The sequence below is a fragment of the Vicugna pacos genome, chromosome 2 (genome assembly GCF_048564905.1).
Source record: "Vicugna pacos chromosome 2, VicPac4, whole genome shotgun sequence".
NCBI classification, from domain to species: Eukaryota; Metazoa; Chordata; class Mammalia; order Artiodactyla; family Camelidae; genus Vicugna; species Vicugna pacos.
In genome coordinates, this window is record NC_132988.1 from 117,790,586 (window position 1) to 117,803,662 (window position 13,077).

The 13,077-nt window shown below is 58.9% G+C and overlaps 1 protein-coding gene and 1 long non-coding RNA gene across 2 annotated transcripts in view; both read left to right on the plus strand.

Moving 5' to 3' along the window:
* The window catches only part of LOC140688097 (epididymis-specific alpha-mannosidase-like), a 35,030-nt gene extending 24,943 nt beyond the window's left edge, over positions 1–10,087 (plus strand). The window contains exons 13-19 of the mRNA XM_072946521.1: positions 871–1,123; positions 2,280–2,390; positions 2,468–2,660; positions 5,229–5,366; positions 6,936–7,048; positions 8,566–8,686; positions 9,878–10,087. Of these exons, the coding sequence (XP_072802622.1) occupies positions 871–1,123; positions 2,280–2,390; positions 2,468–2,660; positions 5,229–5,366; positions 6,936–7,048; positions 8,566–8,686; positions 9,878–9,975 (1,027 nt within the window). The 3' untranslated portion in view covers positions 9,976–10,087. The remainder of the gene's footprint in view (positions 1–870; positions 1,124–2,279; positions 2,391–2,467; positions 2,661–5,228; positions 5,367–6,935; positions 7,049–8,565; positions 8,687–9,877) is intronic.
* Positions 10,088–11,227: 1,140 nt separating this feature from the next.
* LOC140700634 (uncharacterized) lies at positions 11,228–13,077 on the plus strand. Its single transcript, XR_012079100.1, has 3 exons — positions 11,228–11,440; positions 11,939–12,103; positions 12,532–13,077. It is a non-coding gene; the product is annotated as an uncharacterized lncRNA (long non-coding RNA).

The window sequence follows — 13,077 nt, forward strand, 5'->3', positions numbered from 1 at the left end:
TTACATACCAGAGCAGGTCTGGTGTTCTCATTAACAGCACAGACATGAGCCACCCAGGTTGGCTGGTGCTCAGCACCGTCAGGGACCCGGGCTCTCTGCCTGCCCTGCGCTGCCTGCAGCAAGGAGGGAGGGAGGGAAATGAGGTAGGAAGGAAAGAAGGTGACACAGGAAAAAATGTGGGGTGAGAAAATGACCACGTCGCAGCTTTCAGCTGGCTGTATGGGACACACCCCACCACGTGTGGGTCCTAGGCTTCAAGCAGGAAAGATTCGAGGGTGAGCCACGGCTCAGTGAAGGTGGATTTATTCTGAAAGCTACATACTCCATGGACAGAATGCGGGCTATTTCAGAAGGCAAGGGGAAGGCCATGAGGCGTGGGGCTGGATGCTCAGTTTAAAGCAGAAGTGGACTCACACTCCGCAGACAGAGTGCGTGCCTCTCGCTCAGGAGCGCGAGCGGCCCCGGGCTGCGGGGCTGCTAGTTTTTACGGGCTCAGTAACTTTGTATGCTAACAAATGGGAGGATTTTTCCAACTACTTTGGGGAAGAGGCTGGGATTCTCAGTAGCTGAGCCACCACCCACTTTCTGACCTTTTATTGTCAGCCTGAGAAGGGTCCTGGCGCCGGTGGGGAGACTCATTCACCATGTTAACGTGCTGCAGTGGGCGTGTGGTGAGCGCGAGTCTCCTGGAAGTCAGGTCTCCTGCCATCTTGGGCCTCAGGACCTGCTGGGAGCTGGATCTTCCACTCTCTTGGTGTTAGTTGCTGTTACTCCTTGAATGGCCGTGCCCTGCCCCCTTCCTTCCTGTCCAAAGGCAGGGCCGTCCAGAAGCTGCCAGAGCTTGACTCGCCCACTCTGCTTCCCCTCCAGGCAGGTGAACGACACTGACCACACACACGCCATCTACACCCGGCTGGCCCGCGGGCCTCAGGGCTCTGGCGGGGAGCTGCTCTGCCATCGCATAGAACAGGAGTGCCGGGTGGGCCCCTTGGAGCTGAACCGCGAGGCCATCCTGAGGACCAGCACCGATCTCAACACTCAGCGGGTTCTCTACTCGGACAACAACGGCTACCAGATGCAGCGCAGGACCTACAGAAACTACGCGAACAACACTGTCTCCCGGGTAGGCCCTGCGGCGCCCCGTGGGCACAGGGCCCGCAGACGCAGCGCCGATGGCACTTCTGCAGCCGGCGGGAGGGACCCCTATGAGCACCCACGGTCAGCAGCAGAGTCTAGAGCATCTCTCTGAACCTCCGCTGCCCCACGTGTGCCGTTAGTGGGTGAGACCCAGGCTTGTTCAGACCTGTGCCCGAGCTCTGGTGCCACCGCGTGTGAGGGAAGTTGCTGAGGCCTCCTGTGTGCCCCTCGGGTCCTCTTCTGTCAGATGAGTGCCTCACTGGGGGTCACTCTGGGGATAAGCAGATGATGCCTGTCTAGGCCTGAGCGGGCTTGGACCCTCATTGGCTCCTCTCAGTAGACCCACTGCCAGGCCGCTTGGTGAAATGGCAAACACAGCCTGAATTCCGAAATCAGTTCAGCTCCCAGACCCTTTGCATCCAGCAGAGTGACCAAGGGCAGGTCACCTGGCTTCCCTGGGCCTCTGTGCTCTTCTGGGAAAGGAAGTGACCTCCCCTCAGAAATCTGGGGGTCAGCTGGGACAGTCCAGGCGCAGGGGTGTGCGGGGCACCTCTTATGCCTCAATCAGCGTTAGCTCCTCCTCCTTCCAGGGGACCCCGTGTGGGGGTTGTGACCCCTCCCTGCTCTGCCTTCCTTGAGTTTCATTCCCTGTCATTTCTATTGGCTGCTTCTCACCCGCTGTGGCCGAGGCTCCAGAAAGACCAAGGCCGTCAGCCCAGGACGTCTTGCCCCAACAGAGCAAAGAGCATGGGCTCTGCGACCACTGTTCCAGCCCAGACACAGGCCCTTTTCTATCTCGCAACCATCGGCCTAGGGCTGATCTCAGCCTGGACTGGCACACACCCCTTCATTCCCCCCCGAAGCAGTTGTGCGGGGTGGTTTGACCCCATGTTACAGATCGGGAAACTGAGGCTTGGGCATCTGAGTCCCCATCTCATACGGTCAAGAAGCAGAAGAGCTGAATTTCAATCCAAGTCGGTCAGTCTAAAACGTCAGATCCCCAAACCCTGGCCACCAACACCACACTGAGCAGCCACCGTGCCTGTGCGGGGGGCTGGCTCGGGGGCCAGAGGTGATCCAGACCAGGTGTCCTACCAGGCCCTTGGCCCCTACCGCCAGCCTGGCAGTGTTTCTGTCCACAGAATTACTACCCCATGGCCCAGGCGGCCTTCATCCAGGACAGAGGCAGCCGGCTCGTGCTGCTGTCGGAGCGGGCCCACGGCGTCTCCAGCCAGAGGAGCGGGCAGGTGGAGGTAGGAGGAGGCCCCTCCGGACCCCCGGGGGTGCGGCAGGGGCGAGGCGGGGCCTGCCACACAGCTCTTCCCTGCAGGTCATGCTCCACCGGCGGCTCTGGAACAAGTTCGACTGGGCCTTGTGGGACAACCTCACACTGAACGACACCACCGTTGTCCGCCCTGTGCTCTGGCTGCTGCTGGGACCCCGCACACTCACCGCCGGCCTGCGCCAGAGGAGTGGGCTGGCGCTGCGGCACAGGCCCGTGGTGCTGCTGAGAGAGCTGAATGGTAAGGGGGTCCTCTCAGTGCTCGTGTCGTCACGGCCCAGAGGGAGCCGGGCTGGCCGGGGGTGGGGACGGGCTTGTGCCCTCAGGGGTCTGGGCTACTTCGGGGCAGGAAGGGACTCAGGGACCTCTGATCCCAGCCCCTCATTTAAAATATGGGCAAACTGAGGTGCAGAGAGGCTCAGCGCCTCATTCAAGGTCATATGCTAGTCAGCGCACAGCTGGGACTCAGCTCCTCCCACCACACACCTTTTCCCTGCGTCGCCTCCCTTTTGCTCACTGACGTCCCTTTCTCTTTATTAATATGATGCAAGTCCACCTCTTACTTCAGGTCCGGAGGCTCAGCATTTAAAAGACTGGTTTTACCTAAATTAAGTATGCCGTCACCAGGTGAGGGCGATTCTTATCCATGTTCTGATCTGCAAGGTTTATGCACTGACTCTGCTGAGACTTCTGTAGATAAAGTCCCTCCAGTTTGGAAACTTTATGGAAAAACATTGACCGTGAAATGCATTAAACAATGATTGATTTAAAGACGATGCTATGGAGAAGCCTTAAAACCTTAAAGACCTAAATACACTACGGGATCGACCATTCCCACTACAGGAGCGCCTCATTTCATGTGTTTCTCTTTATTGAGCTTTAAAGAGACTGCCTTTTTTATAAATTAGAATTATCAATTAGGCAACCCCGTGTGGAGCAAGCCTGTCGACAGCATCCTTCCAACAGTCTTTGCTCAGTTGACATCTCTGTGTCACGTTGTGGGAATTTTCTCAGTATTTCAAACTTGTTCATTGTTGTTATATTTGTATGGTGATCTGTGATCAGTGATTTTTGATGTTGTTATTGCAGAAGATTACAACTCACTGAAGGCTCGATGATGTAATAATATTAAGTAATAAAAATCCTATAATTTCATGTTTCTACGCTGACTTCACAGGCATGACGCTATTGCGCACTTAATAGCCTGCAGTACAGAGCAAACCTAACTTTCGTGTGAACTGGCGCAGCCATTCGTGACTGGCTTCACTGGGGTATTTGCTTTATTGCACTCGTTTGGACTGAACATGCACTACTGCCAAGGTTTGCCTGCGATCCTTCAGCTGCGTTTAGCCTATTCTCCCTTGCAGAAATTTTGGTGAAGATTTGACTTAAGATTTTCCTTATTTCATTACAGCCAGTCCTTACAGGGCATTAGTGAGCAGGTGGGCTGTAGGTGGCTCATTTTCCCACCATTGATTGAGTGCCTGCTGTATGCTGCAAGTTGTGCATGCATTAGGCCCAGGCCCTCTCCTGAAGGTTTCTCGGCGGCTGTCCATTGGAGAGACAGGCTCACCCAGGTCCGGGTTCAGGATGGAGAGGGAGCGGTGCTGAAGGGAGGGCCTGGTGTGTGTAGGTCTGGTGGAGTTGGAGACCTCAGACCCAGTGGAGGTCAGGGACCAGCTCTGAGGGCTATCAGGTGATGTTCTCTTGTGTGGCAGTAAAGAAACCGAAGGACAGCCACTGGGGCAGAGCCTGGGGAAGCTCGTGGAGTCGAAGGAGAAGCTGGACAAGAGGCCTGTCAGGTGGGAGACAGGGCAGCTCTGGGCTTCTCGAGAGCAAGTGTTCACGGCCATCTCCCCCAGGACTGCCAAGAGCTGCCTGCCCGGCCACCTCCAGGTCCCAGGTGCAGATTCCCAGGAGAGGGGATGGGACTGGCCGGTAGGGTCGGGGGCTGCTCCTGGATCAGTCAGTGCTTCCTTCGTGGCAGCTGAGAGCCTTTCCCACAGAGGGGATGTTGCCCTGGTGAAAAAGCTCCAAGCCCGTGGTCGGCTCCATCCACAGGACCCACTCTGGTCTCTTCCGGTTACACATGAGAGAAACCAAAACTGAGCCACAAGGAGCCTTTATTCTGAGGCCCACAGAACAAGGCAACGGCGAGGATGTAATTGTGCCTCGGGTGCTGGACCCTTCACGCGGCGGCCCCTCTGTCTGCAGACCTTCTTCCTCCCCCTCCTAGCTGGGATGTGGCTGTGAACAGCTCTGGGGCCACATGTCTCCCCTCCACCCAAAAAGAACTGAGACTCAGACTAAGGTCTCAAGAGCAGAGGTCCAGGGAAAGATTATGATTGGTCCTGGCGAGATCACGTGACACAGGCCTGGACCAATCACTGTAGCCTCGGGTATTGTGAGGAGATGGCAGCTCCAGCTGGAGCCCAGAGGTGAACAGACCGTTTCCTGGAAGGAGGGGGGCTGAGGTCCTTCTGAGCAGAGACACCGATGGATGACCAACAAGGGGAGCTGGCTTCCAACACTGGACAGAAACAGGGCTCCAAGTGGACTTCCTGTGTGATCTGGAAGAAACAGTCCCCTCTCTGGGTCTCAGTTTCCCCATCTGTAATTTGAAATGACTGGACGAGAGATTCAAGGCTGTTTGGGGCATTTGCACCAGCAGATGCTTCAGGCTGACTGGGGGGTGGGCTACATGTGGGAGGGCTGGGAGACCAGCTGGAACGGGGGACTTAGAGAACTCCGAATGCCAGAAGGAGGAGTTTGGTCTCAGCCCTCTCCTTGTCATCCATCTGCCTTGCAGAGACTGCCCAGGATGGCCCAGGCCCCCAGCAGCAAGAGGCTGTGACTCTGCCCCCAAGTCTCCACCTGCAGACCCTCAGCATCCCCGGCTGGAAGTACAGCTCCAACCACACAGAGCACCTGTGGAATCTCCGGAAAGGTGAGGCACGTGTTCATGTGTCCAGATTCACTCCTCTCTCCCCATATCAACCAGACAAAGGAGCTCTCCTCAGAGCTGTCCAGGCTCTATATACCCTGGTTCTCTTGTCTGCTAATGGGGAGAACGAGGCCCACAGAGAGGCAGGTCGCTCAGGAAGCCTGGGACAAGGCGTACCTGGATGCCATCCAGACAGCAGTGACAGTGTGCAGAGGGAAGCCCCCAGCAGGGCCTCAAGGAGGGCTTCCTGGGGGAAGAAACACCTGCCAGGAACCAATTCATCACATTGCTGAAGCCCCTGCGGCACCTGATCTGCCACTATACACCTGAGCACCTCCCTAGCAGGGCTGACTGTGCCTCAGCCACTATCCTGTTCCCAGAGACCCACTCAGGGCTGGCACACCCCAAAGTAAGTGTCTGTGGAAATTAGGGGAAAAGGGAAAACTAAGAGACAAAGGCTGAATACTGCCTTTGTATCGGATAAAGTGGGTGTTGGAGAACATAGCTCAATCCGGCAGACACGTGACTTTCCAACACTGACCACTAGCATCTCCACCCCTACCTGTTATATAAGACGAGGGGTAGGGGGTCTCCCCTGCAGTAACAGAGCCTTCCCTACCCACCTGTGTGCGAGGCCAAGCCCACTGAGAACGCTTGCACTGGAGGCAGCTTCTACTATAGAAGAGGACCAGGGGGCTGGGCTGGACCAGTGCTTCCTTCCAGAGAGCAGTGAGTGAGGGGCCAGGTGAGGTTTGCAGGCAGGGATGGCACAAGTGCCCCCTGCATCCTCAGTCGCTTACAACCCCCGTATGAAATAGGCTATCTTCATCACCATCATGACCGTCATCACCACCACCGTCAGCCACACCGTCACCATCAGCATCTCGGGAGCTGAAGTCCCGTGTGTTTCTGGAGCTTTGAACCTTAAGCTCAGCACTAGGAACACAGAGAGGAGACTTCGCGAACCTCTTGTGCTGCATTAACAAAGAGCCCAAATTCTCACAGTACTGCCACGGCACGAGGTCACTTCACCCCCACGCCACGTGTCCACTGGGCTCAGCAGGAAGGCCCTTCTCACCTGGTCTCCAGAGACCCCTCGCAGGCTGCTACGCCACCTGCTTCCTCAGTCACAGAGACAGGAAAACGCTTCTGTGGGCCACAGTGCTCGCACTGTGTTGGCCTCGGGGTTGCCTGGCTGCACCATCCTCCCCGAGGGCCGAAACAGAGAGAATATTCCAGAGAACTAGAAGATTGAAGGCGGGCTCAGTGATGGCCACAAAGCTGAATGAGGACCGAGACTTTCTAAACGTCAGAATTGGCTCCTGTGTGGGTGGTGGGAGGCATTAGAGTCAGCTGGACCTGGGCTGGAATCCTCCCTCCCACCTTCTGTTGCTCACCAGCTGTGTGGCCTTGGGCAAGTGTCTGCCCTTCTCTGAGCCTCAGATCCTTGTCTGTCAAGTGGGGGCCATGTCAGCTGCCTCCCAGGGCGGTTGAAGATGTGAAGTTGAGGTGAGTGTGTAAAGTACCAGGCACAGACAGGGGTCCTCACTGCCACCTTCCTGTGTCCCTAAGGCCATCCACGAAAGGCCAAGGCTGACCTCCGCCGTGTCCTGCTGCGGATCCACCACCTGTATGAGGTGGGGGAGCACCCGGTCCTGTCTCAGCCTGTGACAGTGAACCTGCAGGTAACCTGCCCCCACCTTGTGTCCCGCCCTCAGGTCACTGAATCAGCCTCTTGCCCCCCAGCAGATGCACACAGGGAGACAAACCCAAGCGCGACCATCCTGACTTGGATGCCCCTGGGCACAAAGGAGGGAGGGTCAGTCTCCGGGGGACGGGGGGAGGCGCCCCCCTCCTTCTTTGATGTCTTCTGGGCTGTCAGTTGTGACAACATGCCTGCATTTTGGTTGTTTCACATTTATTCTTGTGATAAATCTTTTTACACAACACAGATGTTACTTATGTGATCAGAAAACACAGTAGATTTTCACACAGACTTCCTAGATGGTGATCAGTCACAGAATCCAGGGTGTGGGTCATGGAGACTCTGCTGAGCAGCGCGGGCCCCCTGGGCTCTGGGCCTAAGACTCCCCACCTCTGAATGGGGAGGGCGGAGTCTCTGCCTTCAGGGCTGCTGAGAGGCCCTGGGGTGCTCACGTGCACACAGGGGCCTCACACCTAGGAGGCTGGTGGATTTGTGTCCCCGGACCCCGACCTCCGTCCTCGCTCCCCTCTGACCCCCACTAACAGGTGAGGCGCCTGCTGCCCGGACTGACCACCTTCTTTCCTCAGAAGCTGTGAGGAGACGCCTGCTTTCTCCCCAGTTTGCTTCTCTGTGGGGCTGTGGGCTCGTTACTCATCTCCTGCTCACAGAGAATTTCCGAAAATCTCTGTGTTGTGGCTCTGGCCCCACTGGTACCTGTGTCCTCCACGGACTCTGGAAGGACCCAGTAGCCCACCCGGAGCTGCCGTTGCGATGCCTTCCCATCGCCCCCCTTTCACAGCTCTCGCCTCCATGCAGGCGGGTGGACGGCCTCTTTCCTCCCCAGGGTCCTTCCCTCTGTCATCACGGACCTGCGGACCAGGTGACCTTCATCTTCCCACCTGGCCTTCATCCGTGCACTGGCTTTATTTCTTCTGTTGTCACCACTTGGTCACAGAAGCACATGTAAAGGCAGAAGGCGGGATGGGAGCAGCACACAGAGCCTCGCCCTCCGCGCCTTCTCCTCCCACCAGCACAGGGAAGCCCCTGCAGACAACCCCAGCCCTCCGGTCGGCAGAGTGTCCTTTCCTTACAGTGGCCAGAATGGCGGCCTCCCTCCCCTCTGCACGGGGGGCTGGGTCGGTGCTTACTGGGGAAGAGGGGATGGAAACCAGGACTGGCTCCATCCCGGGTCCATGCAGGGCGCCACCTGAGCAACGCTGGGAGGAGGGGCCGATGTTGGGGGAAGTTCAGTTGCCTGCCGCCCCCTGGGCCTGCTCATCCAGCTGGGCACCTGGGGACGCACGCTCCTCCCCGGCCTCAGTTCCCTCACCTGTAAAATGGGGCTGCCCATCCTGCCCCTGGAGATGTGCTTCGGGAACGAAATGCAGGAGATGCTGCGCCCTGGGCCGCGGTGCGCCCGCCCTTGCTTCTGCTTCGTTCTCTGCTCAGATCTGGGGCCTCGGGCAGCTCACCCCTCCCTGTGCTCCCGTCCCACAGTCCGTGCTGCGGGGGCTGGGCTCCGTGCTGGCGGTGGAGGAGCGCTCGCTCACCGGGACCTGGGACGTGAGCACGCTGCACCGCTGGACGTGGAGGACCCAGGATCGTCCCCTCCACAGAGGTTTGGGCGCCCCTGGTTCAGGCTCCACCCGGGATTCCCAGCCCGCCCTTCAGCCAGGATCAGGAACTGGACAGGCTTGGCTCAGATCCCGCTCTGCTCCTTAAGACCCGTGTGACCTTGAACAGGCTGCCCTCCTGCTCTGAGTCTCAGCCTTCCTGAACGCACCACATTAGGTTAAGGAAGGCTTCAGGTCAGCCTCCACCTGCCAGGAGTCCACACAGGTGGTCTGTGCGTGTGTGTGTTTCTCCAAGACCATACCCCTGCCCGTGCCTTGGGTGAGCCCCAAACTCACCAGCACATCCCCAGGGGGCACCTGCCATGCTGAGCTCACACTGCACACCCGACAGTTACCCCTTGAAAACCACTGGCTGCTTCTTGCCTCCCAGTCTGTGCCTGTGCTGCTCCCTCTGCCTGGACAGCGTTGTCCCCTTCATCCTGGCCAGCTTCTAGTCGAGCTCCCCGAGGTCCAGGGCTGGGTCAGGTGCCTCCTCTGCTCTCCATTTCTCCTGAGTTGGCTCTGACCCATATCACCTTCTGTGTACTGTGCACAGCATGGTCTGGGCACATAGGTAGACACTGAGTCAATGTGGGATAGATGGGTGGATGGAAAGATGGATAGGTGTTGAAGAAAAAGAGCAGAAAGAAGGAAGGATGGAAAAAAGAGGGAGTCATCGAGGGAGGGAGGCAATGATGGGGGGAGGTGTATGTTGGATACATGGATGAGTGGATGATGAGTGAGTGGATGGGACGATAGATGGATGGATGGATGGATGGATAGAAGCACAGGTGAATGAATGGATGGCTAAGATGCATCCCAAGGGTGAAGCCTGAACCCCAGGATGTGACTTCAGCAGAGCCCAGTGAGATAACGGGCAGCAGGTCCCCTCCATGGCCTCAGTGAGAAAGCTCTCAGGCATTGAGTGCCACACCCCAGGGGATATGAGGCCAAGTGGGGCAGGACCAGCTGGATCCGCCTTCCCCGTGGCGGGGTGCTCTGCAGAGGGCAGAAATGAAAGAAGCCCGCTGGCAGTGCAGCCCTGTCAGGAGGGGGCAGCCGACGGCCCTGATCACCATGGGAGCCGCAAGAATGTGGGCAGGGGCGGTGTTGTGAGGGGGCTGCAGGGAGGAGGTGACCTGGGGAAGCAGGTGGCTCCAAGGGCGGTGCTGGACAGACCACCTCTGCTCCCCTAGGAGGCTCCAGCCACCCCTCGCCAACCCCCGGAAGCCCCACCGTCACTATCCACCCGAAGGAAATCCGGACCTTCTTCATTCACTTTCGAAAGCAGTGAGCCCTTGGCAGTTGTGTGGCCTCAGGATGCAGAGAAGCAGCGTGGAGCGGTGAGGGGTCACTGCCCATCTGGCAGGCCTGCGGCAGGACATGGATGGAACTGGGGTGTTCTGATCTCTTCAATAAACATTGCACTGAGGACCTGTTTCTTCCCCTGCCCCCAAGAGCCAGCCCTCCCTCTCCTCTCCACTCATGTGTGAGAGCTTCACACAGGCTCACGTTCCTTGTTCATTCGCCAAAGTCAAAGACAGGAGGTTCTCCCAGAGACAGAGGTAATACTCACAGGGTTACCAAAATGCATCTGCCTGCAGGCTTCGCCGGGTCTCACCAAGGTCACCAGTGATGACCATGGCCCTGCTGCGTGCAGGGGGCCTTCACAGGCTCATCCCAGGCTGATGACACCCCTGAAGGGTGTGGCTGTGCCCACTGGACAGGGGAGGGAGCTGTCCACCCCAGACTCCTCCCCTGCCCCAGGGGGACACCTGACAATCAGGAAGGCCTCCTAGCTTAGGCCACCAAGAGATGCTTATAAGAACTATTAATGACAAGAAAATTGTAATTCCACTGTCAGGGGTGAGTCGAAAGGACTGGAAACGTACATCCTCCGGAAACTCTCTCATGCATATTCGTAACAGCATTATCCACAATCGCCAAAAGGTGGACACGACTCAAGTGTCCATCAGTGATACCTAAATACACAAAACATGCCATATCTACACAGTGGAATATTACTCAGCCATAAAAAGAACAAAGGCCACTACAAACATTATATAAGTGAAGGAAGCCAGACACGAAAGGCCACATGCTGTGCCATTCCATCTCCATGAAGTGTCCTGATGAGGCAAATCCACGCAGGTTGAAAATAGAGTCCTAGTTCCCGGGGGCCGGGGGAGGAGAGAACAGGTGTGATGCCTGGCAGGTCTGGGGTGTCTCTGCGGGGTGGTGTGATTGTTGGAGAATTAGATAGTGCTGAGGGTGGCACGGTTTTGTGAATGCACCAAAACCCGCTGAACCGTGTACTTGGAAAGTATGAGTTTTATGGTGTGTGATTACATCTCAGTGGCAAATGTTCTGCGAGAGTCAACTCTGAGATGCAAGGAGGTCGTATGGTCCCCAGGGCTGAGGGATGTCCTGAGGGAAGGACAGACTTGGAAGGGCTTGACCTCCTGGGAGAGGGTGGCCTGTGACAGCGGACAGCAGAGTCCTTCTCTGGCCCGGCCAGTGGGAGCTGCTCTGGAGCTGCGGGCAGGGGAGGTCCTGGGCGTGCAGATGGGAGCGGCCACGGGCGACCGGGGACACGCGGCGCGGGGAGCCGGGCCGGAGGGGCGGAGGCCTTCGCCGCCCGTGGGTGCCCGGGGCCCGGCTGCCGCGCCGGGCAGGCCGGGCTGTGGCTGCGGAAAGGCCAACCGCGCTCGCGGCGAGGACGAACTCCGTCCCAGAGGAGTTCCGCCGACGGCCGGGAGCAGGTGACCGGGCCGCGCTCGGGGTGACGCCGGCAGCCGGCAGAGGGCAGGAGCGTGGCGCCTCGCAGGCCCGCGGCGCGTCTGGGTCGTGCGGGCTGCAGGGGGGCGCCGGCACGCGCCCCTCGGAGCAGCCCCGCGCCGGCCGTGCGGGGCCGCGGGGCCCGCGAGGGGCGGCCCGGCCCGAGGGAGGGGCCCCGCTCGGCCTCGGCCCGCCGGGCCCGGAGACGGGGCCTCCGGTGCGCCTGCGCGAGAGGCGCGCGCCGCCCCGGCTCTGGGCCGGCAGCCGGGCGCGGGGCGGGGGGCGCGCGAGAAGCCTCTGCGCTCTCGGCCCGCTGCCACTTCCGGGCCCCCAGGCGGCCCTCCTCGGGCCGTGTTGGGAACAGCCCAGGGAGGGGCTGGGCCGGGTTCTGGCCCGTGTTTAACCTTTCCCGGGACAGGCCCTGGGGCGGGAGCGGGGGCCTGCGGAGGGCTCTCGGCATCGTCAGCTTTGCTGTCTCAAAGCCTCACGTGACGAAGGAGCAGCAGAACCTCCACTGTCCCCTGCAAACAGGAGCTCCGTTCAGGGCCCTTCCCACCGAACTGTCACTGTCGTTCCTGGATGTGCTGGGCTCTGTCCTGAGCGCTTGACACCTGGGGTCTCCAATCCGCCAGCAACCAGCGTGCGAGGTCAGGTTTCCTGACTCCTTGAGGACAATCCAGAGTCTTCCTCTGCTCCCTGTGGGCTCTGCCCGCCCCTCCGCAGCCTCCTGTCTCCCCTCCTTGTCTGCTTCAGCCACATCAGTCTTGTGGTTCCTCTAAAGCCCCAACCACAACCCCACCTCAGGGCCTTTGCACCTGCCATTCCTGCTGCCTGCAAAGCTCCTACCCCAGTGCTGCTCGGCTCCCTCCCTAGTTCCATTCAGGTCTCTGCCCAAAGGTCCCTTCCTCCTCTGTCCACTCTAAGCAGGGTGTCAGCCCTCCCCACCAGTCCCTCTCTGCTCCCCTCTCCCCACCACCCCCAGCCAGGCTTTCTCCTTCTCCAAGCCCTCCCAGCACTCGTCAGTATGTAGGGGGGTTACCTGTCCATCCATGTGCTGTCTGTGCCCTCCCAGCAGGTGTGAGCTTCACAGAGGAGAAACTGCTGGGCCGCCAGGCAGAGTCGTGCCCGGACACGCCTGGTCCTTGGTCACCATTCAGTAGATGCGCTGCAGCCGCAGGGACGAAGGGGCTCTGTGACTTTCCTTCAGTAGAAGAGTGAGGATAGGAAGGTGGGGGTCCCCCTGGCCTCATCTGACCCCCCTTCCAGGGCCATGGCCTTGGACTGACCATCCCTTGGAAAGGGTCCTGTGCGCCTAGGGGGACCTCTGATACTGCGGCCCCTCACCCTGGCCCTGTTGTCCCTAGGAGGGCCCCCCAGAGCCTGGCCATAAGGTTCTGTGTGACCAGGGAGAAATGGAAGCTTCATCTGCACTGAGTCCTGGGATGTGGCAGGGCCCCACCCCCAGTGACTACTAACCCGAGGTCCTGATGGTGCACACCTTTCAGGCACCTCTGGGTGAGCAGAGCAACAGCCCTGGGGGATGGCTATCAAACTGCTCTCACGCATGGTCATCTGGAATCCTGCAGGGAAGCGAGGGAGCTGGGTGTTAAGGGGAATAAAA